The sequence below is a fragment of the Protomyctophum parallelum genome, assembly GCF_964188405.1.
Source record: "Protomyctophum parallelum genome assembly, chromosome: 8".
NCBI classification, from domain to species: Eukaryota; Metazoa; Chordata; class Actinopteri; order Myctophiformes; family Myctophidae; genus Protomyctophum; species Protomyctophum parallelum.
The window spans coordinates 23,013,170-23,028,317 of record NC_139703.1 but is presented as its reverse complement, the minus strand read 5'-3'; the positions used below and the strand labels follow the sequence as shown (position 1 = coordinate 23,028,317).

Genomic DNA, 15,148 nt, shown 5'->3' with positions numbered 1-15,148 from the left:
ATTCCATGTTGAAAGTGTTTAAAATAAATTTTAGGATACAGGATTTGCCTCTGTATTGGGAAATTAATGCACACAAAGTACTGATATAGTAAATACAATAGTTGTATACTGTATAATGCAACAATAATGTGGTTGTCACAAAATCCCAAGGCACCACTGTATTACTGTACCTGAAGGCTTGCCTGTGTGTGGCTTTTAAACTCCGTGGTGGAAGATATGCACATCTGCATAGTAGACACAAAATGAACTTCGTGCAGCAAAAGGTAATGATAATCCTCAAAACATTTAAAGCATACAACTCAATGATCGGCGTTTTAGGCCTATAAATTACACAAAAGGGCTATAAAATATATTCAATAAATAGTGTTAATTAACGGCAGATATACCTCAGTGTCCGTATTTACAGCAATACTCATCAGACATTCCTGCGTCAATGAAGGCTTTATGTGCCAGCGACAGTATGTTAACCAATGGAGCACACCGGCAGAGTAACAAGATGCTGTGAAAACCAAAGAATATTACAGAGTAGTGCCAAATGCTGAACGTATGCTATATGGACATGAATATAGAAAGTAACTTGTGTTTCAGTGCTGGTATAGTTTGAGACTGTATATTAGTGGTCCGTTATTTTGTGCTGAATTTGGTCCTCGATGCTGGGATGGTTGGGGAAGTCGGAGTCCAGTTGATGGGCGTTGGGGACAAGTTGTTTTGCCATTGCCAGGGAAGCAGACATTTGTCTCAATTGTAAGTCCAGGCTCTAGACTCATATACTCAGTGCTGCCTATACAACCAACATTTCCACCCATCCTATACCTGCCATTCAATTCCGTATGAACTTCTGACTTCTGTTTAAACATATTTTGAATAAAAAAGCTTTGTGAAACTCAGTAAACCAAATTGCCTAAAATTATATAAAAATTGGTCCTTGGTCCGGTACATCCCTGCACAAATGTGTTGATTTACATGGACGGGTTGGAGAGTTCTGTGCTGTGGAGGACTGGCTGGTAATAATAATAATGAATTGCATTTTTATAGCGCCTTTCAAGTGCTCAAAGCGCTTTACAATGGTTCATTCATTCATACAGTACATTGGTAGGATTGGTGGCCACAACTCACTGTCTATATGACCTCTCTGCTGTTTCTGATTGCACAACAGAGGACCATACTGAAGATCATCCCTATAATCTGAGGAGAGGAAGACAAACAAAGGGTTCAGGATTCAGCTAATCCTGTTCAGAGAAATGGTGGAATGTCATGTCAGGGTGTGTGCAACGTCCAAAACACGTCTTAACACAGCATTACCTTTAGCGAATGTCAACATTAATTATTATAATTATAGAGTATTACAGAAAGGATCTATGACAGAACATTTGACAAAATCCTCACCATTACTCCCGCGGTACCAATTCCAACATATCCAATGATGTACAGCTTTTCGTCGAAAAAGTCTGTTATTGCAGTCAGGCAGTCCTGTGTACAACATTCATTATTTACACTTGTTTTTACAGGTACTCTCATTGTATATCATCCTTATTTTATATGAGTTTAAAATCCTTCACTTATTGATTGATAAGTGAAAGTGACACAAAACTGTCATTACTTTCTTATGGTAGAGGGAAATAACAATGGGTTTTTTATAACTAATGATGTGGTTTTAATAATGGTGAAATACTGCCACCATGTGGCAGAACAGTGTTACAGCATGAATGAGAGCTCTACCTTGGTTTGCTCTTCACCTTCAGGAGTCTCAGGACAAAGAAGAGTAGAATCTGGTGTAGTGCCCCCACAGCAATTCAGCTATAATTGTAAATGAACAATAAACAAAGTTGTCATATTTCTAGCAACAACTATAAATATCAACGACAAAAACACCATAAATGAGGACAATCTGTATTTTGCTTACAACAGTGTGGTACATGGACGCTATCGCGGTACTGTTGGAATCGGTGGTGTCAGAAATTGAGCTGCTGTAAAACTTCTGGACTTCCTCGACAATCTGAGACAGGAAAATCAATCAACGATAACATTGTGAATTGAGTTATTATTATTATCAATTTGATTCAGAAAACAACTACTTTTGTACCTGATCCTTGTTTAGAAATCCAAAGACGCCCGCTGCTACCTCTGCGCCGAAGATGATCACGAGGCATGCAAAGAACTGAAAAGGACAGGTAAATGGTAAATCTATATAGCACCTTTATCCAAGGCGCTTTACATAGATTGTGCATGACATTCACCCACACATTCGTACATCGATGGCGGCGGAAACCATACAAGGCAACACTGATGCCAGAGGAAACCATGCAAGGCAACAACCTGCACATCGGGAGCAATTAGGGGTTCAGACTTCAGAGTCTTTCTCAAGGACACTTCGACACTAACTCTGGGGGTTTGAACTGGGAACCTTGCGGTTGCCATCCAGTCACTCTACCCCTGAGTCACTGCCGACAGGGAGAAAGCTGACACTGTTTAACTGGAACCCATCACTGTGGGCGTGTGTATCAATGTTGCAGCTCCTAAGCAGAGCCTGTTTCTTTTTCCCCCGGGAGTAGTGACATCTGCTATTATATACGGATCAGCTTCAGCAGAACTTCCTCACTGTTTAGATATTTAGTTTATTAGTATTTTGTTTTATTTTAGTTTGCTTACTTACGTGCAGCACATTTCCCATCTATTGACATTTTCCTCATTGTAGCTGATAATGTTGTAGCTGTTAATTTCAGTTTGTAATTTTGTAATTGTAAAAAATATATTAAATTCAATAAACAGTATCCTAAAACAAAGAAACCTAAATGTGTGCATAGTTAAGGCACAGTGCCCTCTGGTTCACTTAATGTGCAGACAGAGTGACATACTGTGTAGACAGTACATAGACAGACATACAGACATCATCAGTTTGATTGAAAAAGTCAGCACTTTTTGTACACAGTCAGCAACCCACCGACGCAAGAAGACACTGAGACTCGCGTACAGCCCCGAAGCAACCAAAGAATCCAACCAGCATCATGAGCCCCCCGGCACAAATGAGGATGTAAACAGCTAGAGGAAAAGGAGAATGGAGACAATTAACAACAATCTTAAATAATGTCAATATAGCATCCAGTAAGAGCAAAAATATATTATGACTAGAGCCTGGGCTCTGCCAATCCTGATTTTGGAATGTCCTAAACCATCTATTACCATTGTTATGCCCCATTTCCTGTAAAAAAATATAATTAAAAAAACAACAAATTGTTCTAATCAATTTGAAAAACTTTGATTCGTTTCAAGTTTCTATTTGAGAACATTTCAACTTCAAACTAAAAACAAAACTATAATAATATTTAATTTCTTTAAAACATTTCTCCTATACTGACATGCCGAAAATATTTTTATATTGAATGATCGAAAGTGGTTGAACCGAAAAAGTCAAAGAATGGCGGCCCGTTACATTAGCCAAACTGATATGACGGTCTGGCTCTAATTATGACCACAAATCCTAACCCTCTGCAATTTGCATATGGCCCCAGGAAGTGCTGCTTTATCATAGCAATAGAGAGGAATATTATAAATAAACACCTGGCAGAACCTTGCAAAAGTTGTGAAAAACCCCTAGTTTGACACGTCACATGCTACTTAAAGCATGATGGAATTTAGATTTTCTTTCCCTTATAGGTTGTTAATGGTATGGTCACATATTATGCCAATACATGCTGGGGAGTGGGGACCCATACTCGACATTTCTAACATAAAACTTTGGTGCACTCAACATGTCTGGGTTCACATTCTGGCAAGTGGACTATTTACCTTTGAGTAACAACATTAGTACAAAAAATGTAACATAACATAACAGGAGCTTTGTCTATCGTTTGTTGTGCTGTTGTTTATCTAGATGTTCGAATGTTTATGAAATCACAATGGAAACAAGCCTCCTGCTTTTCTGTCATTATATATTTGGCTTTTTATACACAACCAGCAGGAACTTTTTACTTTTACTTACACCTCACAAACCCCATTCAAACCTATTTAGGTTCATCTTACTGTGTTTGCCTGGGGGTGCATACTTAGTTTAGACTAGTCATTGGTTAGACATGGTTTAAGGTTAGGTTTAGGTGTGCTGCCCCGTGGTTAGGTTTAGGGTGAGGGTTTGAGATAGGTTGTAGTTGTAGGACTAATGACTGGTCTAACCAATGACTAGTCTAAACCAAAAACTGTTTAAACTAAGTACTGCACTCGTTTGCCTGAAAAGGAATCTTTGAAATGTTTCATAGTTTTAGTAATATAGTGCGTTCAAATTTGAGAAATTTACAATGGGGCTCAATGGCAGATAATTGGTATGTCAAAAAAGCACTTTCACCTAGAAACTCCATTCACACTTTTTATAATTCAGCTTACTGTGGAACTTTTTACTTTGAAATATTTTGTAGTTTCTGAATCATTAACTTAAACAGTAAACACCTAATGCATTCTCAATGGCAATAGCAATAGCACAAACTTTGGCTTGCTACTAGTCCTACATACTTACACCGAAAGGTGAAAATTAATCTTTGAAATGTTTCATAGTTTTAGAAATATAGTACTTTCAAATTTGTAATGGGGGTCAATGGCAGATTTTGGCACATCAAATAATCACACTATTAATGCTCACACATCGATGGTTTATTTACAAACCAAAAACGTTGTTTGAACTGTCAAGGTATATCCTGTGGTGTCCTGTTTGACTAGCCCACTGCGCTATTGGTACCAGTCAATTCATGCGGGTTTTTTGTTGTTCTTCTAGAAATCTCAAGTCTTGAAAGTAAAGACTTGAGTGGGGTTCAAACAATCGGCAACAGCACATTCTTCCTTTTGGTCTACTTGCCAGCCCCATTGTGAACCAAGACATGTTGAGTACACCATGGTTTTATGTTAGAAATGTTGAGTATGGGTCCCCAGAATTAAGAAACTGCCGGATGCTAACTTGCATGTTGAGCAATTTTCATAATTTGCATAATATGTGTCAATACCATTAACAACCTATGGAAGGAAAAACAATCAAAATGTCATCATGCTTTGATCATAAAAAAACAGTCCTTAAAAGCAGTCCTTGGGCTAAAAATGGCCATAGCTTATAGGTTGTTACCGGTATGGTCACATATTATGCTTTATGCCAATTATGAAAATTGCTCAACAAATGCAAGTTAGCATCCGGCAGTTTCTACATGCTGGGGACCCATACTCAACATTTCTAACATAAAACTTTGGTGTACTCAACATGCCTGGGTTCACATTCTGGCAAGTGGACTGACTAGTGTGTAGTCTCTACACAGTAACAGATGAGAACCTACTTTGTGTTGCTTACTGAGAATTAAATGGCATGCATCAAGATGAAAGAGATATGAAAACAAAGAAAAGGCCTGTCATAACTTCAAAGGAAATAGTACAGGCCTAGTCTCCTTTTTCACATGGCTCCATTGTTCACTGTAAAAAAAAAAGGAGTTCCATCATTGTGACTGCTCTGGACATATCCTGAATAATGTGAATAGCATTGAATTCAATTCAGTACACAAATAATAATAATAAATATAGCGGCAAGCAGCTATAAGACGGGGTCAAGCCAAAGACTGTAAAAATATGGACAAAATTAACGTAAAATTAAGCCTGTCAGTCCTTGAACTGTAAGTCGCCATCTTTGTAGATCCGTTTGGGCCCAGCTGGCCATTGGCTGGCCCAGACAACGAGGCGGGACTTCCCCCCTTCTTCTTCGTTGGTTTTTATTTTGACTCGAACGGGCGGTGGCTCCCGATCATAGACTGTAACGGTAGCCACGCCCCTCAGAACATACGTAACTTTATGGTCATTTTTTAAATAAATGGGACCATAGTTTTCCAAAAGGAATATTATGACATGAGAAATGAGACTTTAAACTAGTGACTGGAAGCAGAAAGTATTCATGACCATGTTTATTAAGGTAATACAGTCTAGGTTTTTTGGGCCCAATGACAGCGCCACAACAGGCCATTATATGAACTTTCAAGTCCCGATTTCCTTAGTGGCTTCACAAAATATCTGTCTGACTGCCGCCCTGGGTCAAGCCCATAGATAGAACAATGGTAGAACAATGGTAGAATTAGCTTGCTTCGATAAAGTTCTCTCACTTCTATCTTGACTCATGTCTATCTGTATCTCTATATGTTTGTAAGATGTTTATCTACAGTATGAATTAATACAACACGAAACATAAAGGCTTGAAAAGCACAATAGCCTGTTTGATATCCCTCACGTTTGTCTCCTACGTCTTTAACACGTCTGTACAGTATATGAAAAGGTCTTAAGGTCTTAGGAAGGGTCGTCTCAGGCCTATCTATGTCTCTATATGTTTTACACAGGTTTAATGTTTGTCTTTAGTTCAATGTTTGTTTTGTAAACGCCATTGACAATGAAGGGAAGATTTACGTCATAATGTAACTCATTACGTCATATTGTCTCTTTATTGTTAATGGCGTTTGATGTTTGTGTTGGCACCTACATCACCTAATCAACATGAGTCAGACTTTAATATATTAGCGCTCCTCACTTCACACGGGTGTGATTTTTAAAATGTATCTAGTGTAAATTAATACTATAAGGATTAAATTATTTCAATCAAATTCCGGTAAAATACAGAGGTCATACTATCGTTTTCCAAATTAGGCGTTTCTGCATTTGAATGGTTATTTCTCCACAACACGAAAGAATATAGAATAATTAAAAGACTTTCTATAATACAATGATATGGGGTTAAACCTGTCCTTGGGTTCATGATGTGTCCCTGACATACCCCAACCAGCACGCCCATGTTGGTCCCATGGCTTCGAGATGGGTTAACTTATATGAGACCCAGTTGGGCTAATATGGAACCTACATGACAATGTCAGCCGATACCAGATGCTTCACACTTGGGTTACTCGTGTGGGCTTTAAATTGGTTCTACCTGCGCCTTAGGTGTGCCCCATCTACGTAATTGTATATGCGACATCCCTGTGGTCCCTAATTGGGCTTGCCCGTGTGGGTTTTAATTAGATTCCACGCAGGCCCTAGGTCAGTCCGAACCTGCTCATTTCTGTGTGGTTGACATGGAGACTCCACTCGCATGAATGGAAATGCGATTTCAAGGGCGAGTGGTTAACCAGGCTACGAAATCCTTTGACAATGCTTTCTTGACGTCATAAAAAATGGATCGCGTTTGCATGTTCTCCCCGTGTCCCCTAGGGTAGGTACCCTCACAAAAAACATGCAGTAATCCTGGTCACTAAACTGCCTCCCCCTGGCCAACCGGTGCGCCTGATGGAGGGGAAAGGAACCGGTCCCCCCTGACAGGTGTAAAGGAGAAACTTGGACACTCAAGCATGAAGGAAGCATGAGTTAAGTCCGTTGTAGCCTGACCTAAGCAGAGACATTTCTGGTCTAGAGGGGCGGGTCGCGCCTCAGAAATGCGCGCACCCTGATTGGATCTCATCGATCTGTCCGTCACCCCCGGCCCCTCCTCTCCCCCCTAGTGCAGCGCTACGTCACATCATTTAGAGCGACGCCCACCCGGAAGGGTTGACTCCCACTTTTAGACTGGTTCAGCCCACGGCTTTTTCCAGGCTTTCATCTTTCGCGCAGACGAAATGAAAGCCTGGGTATCGAGGCTAAGTCCGTTGCTCTCCCCAGGTTGGCGGAGGGTGTGTAGAGCCCAGGATCACATTAGATGATTGACACAGGGGTGAAAAATGGGTTACAAAATCGTGGGATAAAAAAATTGATCGAGCAAATCATAATATAATTGACTCATTGGGAGATCCAAAGGTCAGAGGTCCTTTGATGAATGACTGTGAGCTTTAGTTCTGGAGCGATTCACACGAGTCACGGCCCTCTACCATATTGCCGAATTTCGTGGAAAACGGCAACACAGAACTGCCAAAACTGCGAAAAATGGCGGACTCCGTACGAAAACACTAAGGGGTCTTCCTGCTGCTGGCGCCTGTTGGAAATAGCTGATGATATGCTGTGGTACCTCTAGGAATTTAGCCCACATGTCTGACTCAGAGGAGGTGCAAGTACCGCAATCGCTCTTTTCCTCCATGAAAGATAACACAGACCTTTCCAGTCTTGTGTTAAACATTTATGTGTACATCATTGTCCTCAAACCACTACTAAGCCAAACCAGACAGTCAGAGCACCACCCCGGTTGTGTCAGAGCCCCTGGGCAATGACACCCCGAATAGGGAGCCAGACAAGTGAGCTGACAGCAGGGCATCTCATCTGTTGCAACAAGACTTTCACTGCAGGCAGAGAGCCGTGATGGCGTCACCTCCCCTGTGCAACTCCCTTGCTCTCATCCCTCGCTACCAACCCCCTTGCACTGTAACTGTACACCAGGGCAGTCTCTAAGGTCCATGTTAAGGGCCTAATTAGTTTTGCGGGCAGGAACTGCAGCAGCAATTTAATTAATCCACATGGGGAGACGCTCACTGTTGTTTTCTTGCTACGAACAAGAGGGGAGATAAGGAAGAAGCGTCCCACACAGAGCAGACAACTGCAGGGAAGAACTTATAGAGACATGCTACCTCAAAGCAGATCATCTGGTTCAGCAATGGAAACCATCACGTTCTATATACAAGAATGATATGCCAAGTCTTGGCCTAGCTGTGAAGGTTCCCACCACTTAAGCTAATATGCATCATATTAACTGCAGTCGTTATTCTGTGTAGTTGGCACCGCTGCAAACGAGGACAGTCGTCCTTTTCCCATTTGAAACTACTGGCATCTTGGTTAAGGGTATCAGTTGCACAGTTGGAAATGCAAATCAATGAGCATTGAGTGTGCAAATGGGCCTCTGTCTGTCTCATAAACCACACACACATGCAGGCGCACGCACACACACACCCACACACACACACACACACACACACACACACACACACACACACACACACACACACACACACACACACACACACACACACACACACACACACACACACACACACACACACAGTCACACACACACACACACACACACACACACACACACACACACACACACACACACACACACACACACACACACACACACACACACACACACACACACACACACACACACACACACACACACACACACACACACACACACACACACACACACACACACACCATGTATACAATAGCTGTTTTACCCACAGCACAATGCAGTCAAAAGTGTTGACAGAATGGAAAGTGAATCACCCGGAGGGAATGCAGCTACCTTTCCCTGTTATCGTATCACCATGTTTTATCTTGCAAGGTCTCCTTGCTACAGTGCATATAGGCAGCCATGCTCCACCATTCTGCTCCTGAAGCCATAATGATAATATTTGTGTGGTTGCTAAGGCTCCCCCAGAAGATGACACAACACTCTGATCAATCTCCGATATCCGTGATATTGTTATATTGCTGCAGAACATTAGCACTTCGTACTCAATCGTACTCACAAAATGTAATCCATTGCAGATTGCTTAATTACAACAGTAGACAGTACAATGCCTAAAATGTGTACTTTTGGATTACTGCCTTCATAATCGTTAGAATGTTATTTTACATTTGACATAACAGATGAGGTATACTGTGATAGTTTGAGAAGATGGGTGGACATTGTGACTGAGGTAATAGGTATGTAAACTTTAATCAGGCGAAGCATAACATTTTCATACACAGTCAAATTCGAAGGATTCATTTGACTGTAAAAGTTGACCTGGGTCCATTTTCTCTTTCAAAGTTAGATTAATACTGAATTTCCTGTGTAACAACAGTGAAGCACTGAGACAACTGTCCTTTTTTTTCCCAAACTTGACTACAGTAGCGGTGGTCTCAAAAACATAAGGGAAACTTTGACAGAAAAAGACTCGCTCACCGTATAGAAACTAGAAGTAAAACTCCTTAGATTGAGACCTTTATTTTATCATGCTCATAAAGTGCTCTGTGGTCAAAGTGCAATTAAAAAGCAAACTTAATTTCACTTTGAGCACAGAGCACTTTATGAGCATGATAAAATAAAGGAAAAATATTTTCTTAAGTCTCAGTTAAGGAGTTTCACTTCTAGTTTCTATACGGTGAGCGAGGCTTTTTCTGTCAAAGTTTCCCCTGTGTAACAACAGTACATGCAGGCAGCACGCTGTTTTCATTATCCCAAACATGATGACAAACTATAAACAACAACGCTTGGTAATCAATACAGAATTTGTGTCTCGTGCCTTTACTTTGGATTTACTATACTTCATAAGGGAACAAAGGCCTGTTAGTTTCCATATTCATTACTATAGTATGGCAAGTATGCATGATGAGGCAATGATTTTTGTTTTGTTTTGAACTGACTGTCATGGAGGAGACTAGGTCCTTCACCTGCCCCACCCAGCGAAGTGACTTTCCCACAAGGCCAGCAGCAGTAGGCAGTTCAGAGAAAACATGGCAGACAGCTGATGAAGTGAAGTCACCATTTTAGGTCATGTTCTAAATGGGAGTAACAAGGCCACATTCTGGTTATCTAGGCCCACACTCTCTCACTGAGAGAGAGAGAGAGAGAGAGAGAGAGAGAGAGAGAGAGAGAGAGAGACATGGTGGGTGGGAGAGAGAGAAGACCCTACCCTATTGTATTGAATACTACAAAACGACCGCACAGTAAATGGTCTCTAGTAACACAAGACCTTGCCTGGCCTGAGGTCTGCTGTGAAAGACCCCTTGTGGAAGAAGAGATCTGCAAATTGTCTACTTGCGTTTCACTGCGGTGTCACTCCTTATTCAGAATCAATCAAAAGCCACAGCTGTACTAAATGGTGCATGAACGCAGGCCACAACGTTTTGAATCTAGAGACAGAAGGGGTTCATTCATTGACTAAAAGATCCTTTTAACCTGTCTAATATTTAAAGGGGGACATCCGTCAACCTAATCATTTGTGTATGTTATTCCTTTGGTAGAAAAAGTTCAGAAAATGTTGTAAACATGGGTAGTTCTCTCCCAAATGAAGATACAAGAAGGTTCACTCAAACTTGTTTTATACTGCAGTTAGTTGTGATCTTGCATTGTGAATTGTAATGGTGGCTGTGTTCAGTGCTATATCGGGAAATATAGCCACTCATAGAATGCCTCTCAGCCAGGCAATCACAAAGTGAGGTAGGTAGCTGTCAGCTGTCAGTTACTGTTAGTAACTCACTTTTAGTTATCTCACAGTATAGCATAATCTCTGGAGTAATATTGCTTAAATATCATCATGCATAAATTCTGAAACTGTATAGTCATTCATCTTTTTGAGGGGCGCTAGTCCCTCCTTCCTATGTCTAGCTTTGAGGGTCTGTATATAAACACAAACATTTAAGACAAAAGTGAAGGCGCAAATTGTGATTGGCCAGAATGAGATGATGTATGATGACGTATGATGATAAGAGCGCCCCTCACTTCACACGGGTGTGATTTTTATTATCTGAAACTGTCGTATACAATTTTATAGTCAAATGGGCTTTATTCAGAACCACATACATACCATTTCCTAATGGGAATAACAAAGTTAGGTGTTTTCTATTTTTGGGGGCTTTTTGCCCTTTATTGACAGTAAGTACGGACACACAGGAAACGAGGGGAGAGAGATGTGGAGTGACATACAGCAAAGTTTGTCTGAACCGGGACTCGATCGCATGTACAGTAAAGACGGGCCCCTCACATACCTATAAAGAAGGTCTCAGGAGCACCATCGCCTGCCAGGAGTTGGGCAGTGTCTGGGTCGAACCTCAGCCATAGTCCTACAGCCAGCACCAAAGAGCCCGACAACTGAGAACATAAAATAACAAACTCACCAGTCGTACTGTAATTACGCAATGGTTCACATATTGTATGACATATTTTAACACGACTAAACCATCACATAAGACATTTTTGCCATCTTATTTGTGATGTGTGAGGTATTTTTTTCAGTTAGCAAAGCACTACACCGTAAGGCAGAACCCTGGTGAGATTTGTATAGGTGAGAATGTGAGACACAAACTGGCAGGTGCGATATGTCCCTCATGAGTCTCACCTCATCACAACACCACAGCATGTGGCCCACTGAACATCATTATTCCCTGGGCAAACTTCACCAAAGATAAACCCATCGATTGAAAAACACAGTCATATAAAATGGTTAATCCATCTGTCCTCCCTAAAGGCTAAAACTAATTACAAACCTCCTTACAGTGGTGAAATTCAGAGTTGACAATTAAAAGAATAATCTCTTCCAAATGCTACTGCATGTGGAAATTAAAACTCCATGTTTTATCCTCCATTTGGATGTGAAGAAACATTTATGGGTTGAAATAACATTTGAAATTCACGAGTATCATTTGTGATTCATAGTATCTCTTGTAGTAAAATATTCAAGCAGCAGCATCAAGCCTGGGGCAGCATTCACACCCGATGGCATCATTTTAAGGCTAGGCCCAGAAAGCCAACGTAAGGATCGTAAACTAATAACCAAACTAGAATAACTTCATACCACGTATATCTTGGCCTGTTAATACTTTGTGTATATACTTTCCAACATGGCCATGCACTGTGTGAACATTATGGAATTAGTTTGACTTGGTTGGTGCAGCAGCTAGAGAGAATAGGAAAGTGATAGTATAGTCGCTAATATTTCAATATTAGAGTATCATATCCATTCAATCCTACATCACCAATAGCAACATGTCCCCCCCCCGTCTCCCATGGTGCATTTCAGCCACAGGCTGTGCCAGCCTCACAGAACTTGGGTGATGTAACTCACATTGGCTGGCATCGGCTGTCTATACTGGCACTATACCCCAAAATGACACTGCACTGTACACCCCTTTTGGCTTGGCTGACAACGACGCTGCTTTTAGTCCCAAACCCTCTGCAGACAAAGAATCCATTCTCTGATTGTGTGACACCACTTTAGGAACAATTGATTGGTTTACAGGGACATCACTGGGAAGCAGCAACTTAAACCAAAAGAGGCCATATTAACTGGATGTAAAACATACATATCCAACAACAATGAAGTCTGTGACTTGGGTCAGCGATGCCATCTTTCATAAACGACTATTAGTGTTATACTACATTGAAAATGACATCTATTGTATGATGTTCTTGAAACATCACACCCTGCACATAATTAAATAAAAAGACATGCACGACTAAAGGCTTTCTATTATATTTATAAATCTGTGATCTCTAGTAATGGCCATCAGCTGAAATATTCAAATCAATTCAAATTATGTGCGTGGTGTCTGTGTAATTCGTCATTATTGTCCCTGTACATTGTACAAGGTCAGAACCTTTAGGGAGGCCTGTTGTTTTTAGTTACGCTATGATCCTTTGAAAACGGTGACACAAGGCAACACACATGAGTAATGTTGAGATAATACAACATCTTGTGATAACAAACACCCCTCAGTGATATGCCCAAAACAGATTAACTCCAGCGTAAACTCAACACATTCCCAGACACACCAGGAAAGTCACATCACAATGCCAAACTGGTCAGGAGAGGGGAATCGGAACAGTGTATGGCTTTCATAGCTATGTTGGGAAATGTAACAACAAACTGCAGTTCTGCTATGTATACAGTGCTGCATTATATGGCCACTAAAAGTAGCTGTATGAATTAATATTGTGGAATTTTGTTTGGTTATATAAATCTAGATAGTAGGCCTACTATAGGCTATAGCCTAATAGTCCTAAAACCGTTCCCCATCTGTTAACATCAGCAGTAGTCTATGTATTGACTTCAAATAGGCTAAGATGTCACCACCAGATCTACGGAGTTGATTACACTCAAGGAGACAGGCTATGAAGAGAGAGAGAGAGAGAGAGAGAGAGATGTGAAAACTGCACGCCCACAGGATCAGCACCCACTCAAGCAAGGGCTGTCGGGGGGGACATTGGGATAATTAACATATTGTGTCATTTAAGGTGTTTTATCCTAATTCCTTAGCTATACAGACAGAGACAATTATATTGGAGTACAATTGATACATAATACATATATAACAAGTGTTTACAGGTTTTCTATAGAAAATGAAAGGGAAGGTTTTCTAGTTGCCATAGTAACCACCCACCTACACTACAGTATCCAGTCTGATTTTGCACACACGCGGCTAAAATCGAGATGGATGATTACTAGCCTACTACACCACGAATCCACGATGATACATTTCTGCGACTGATAGGAACAAAGGTTATAGCTTACAATTCAACGAACAAAGAACAGTCTGAACTATTGAATCATGCAACATTGTTCGTGTCCATGCAGATCAACCATTTCAGAAGCGGTCTCTTACCCAAAATATTAAGTTGAACGCGAATAGAAGATATTTCACGCATTTCATCCCACCCTGCACTTTACTCATGATGCCAGATGATGTTGTGGTGGCACTGGTGGGTATCCGTAAGTGACTTGAGTCTGCCGCCTCTCACTCTCTCCTCGACTCCCTGACTGTCTGTCGACCTCGATCTCTATAAATGTGCGACTCTTCCAGCTAGACAAACCATGCACCGATCAGATCTGCACCGATTTGCACCCGTGCACGCTACTACACATAGTACACAAATGAAAACATTGGCTTGACTGTAGCGGGCGCCGGGCGCGCTTTCTTGGACCGCCCATTTGTGTGCAGGGCAGGCCGGGCACGCTGCAGCGACCGTCCATTCCGATATGTTTAGTTTAATTAAGGTAGAGTCACATTGTCACTTAGTTCATGGTTTCCGCCGACATACTATTGTTTTTCATGATTTTTGACGATAAAAAAAAGAAGATGAAACTCGTTGAAAACCATGAACTAGACTATAGGCCTATATAGCAAATAGCATGTATTTTTCTCTGGTGAAGCCATTTGACTTGTCACAATCACAAAGGACACTGTCGGAGCCGACCGGGACTTGAACCTGTGGCCATGCAGGCTCTTTACCCAGTGATCCACTGTGCTTGCTGTGTACAAAAGAGCCAAATAGATAATGGAAGAAGAGCCAGAGGCTTGTTTCCATCAGACAATCTTCCCAAACTGGTGCGTGGCTGCGTGCACCCCATGTGGTGAGCGAGCGCCTAGGCCTACTAGGGGTGCGTGACATGAAAGAGCTAATGGTGGTGCTATATGGTTTTATTTTAAATATAATATGCTCATATTATGCCAATGGCAA

The 15,148-nt window shown here is 41.2% G+C and overlaps 1 protein-coding gene across 1 annotated transcript; it reads right to left on the bottom strand.

Annotated features, from left to right (window-relative positions):
* Positions 1 to 922: 922 nt before the first annotated feature.
* On the bottom strand, positions 923 to 14,529 carry LOC310863439 (CD81 antigen-like). The gene is made up of 8 exons (XM_083771765.1): positions 14,293 to 14,529; positions 11,680 to 11,782; positions 2,942 to 3,039; positions 2,084 to 2,158; positions 1,904 to 1,996; positions 1,720 to 1,797; positions 1,387 to 1,470; positions 923 to 1,185 (listed from the first exon to the last, which is right to left on the bottom strand). Exons 1-8 carry the CDS (start codon positions 14,359 to 14,361, stop codon positions 1,120 to 1,122), a joined length of 666 nt encoding a protein of 221 aa, XP_083627891.1. The 5' UTR covers positions 14,362 to 14,529; the 3' UTR covers positions 923 to 1,119.
* Between the last annotated feature and the right edge of the window lie 619 nt (positions 14,530 to 15,148).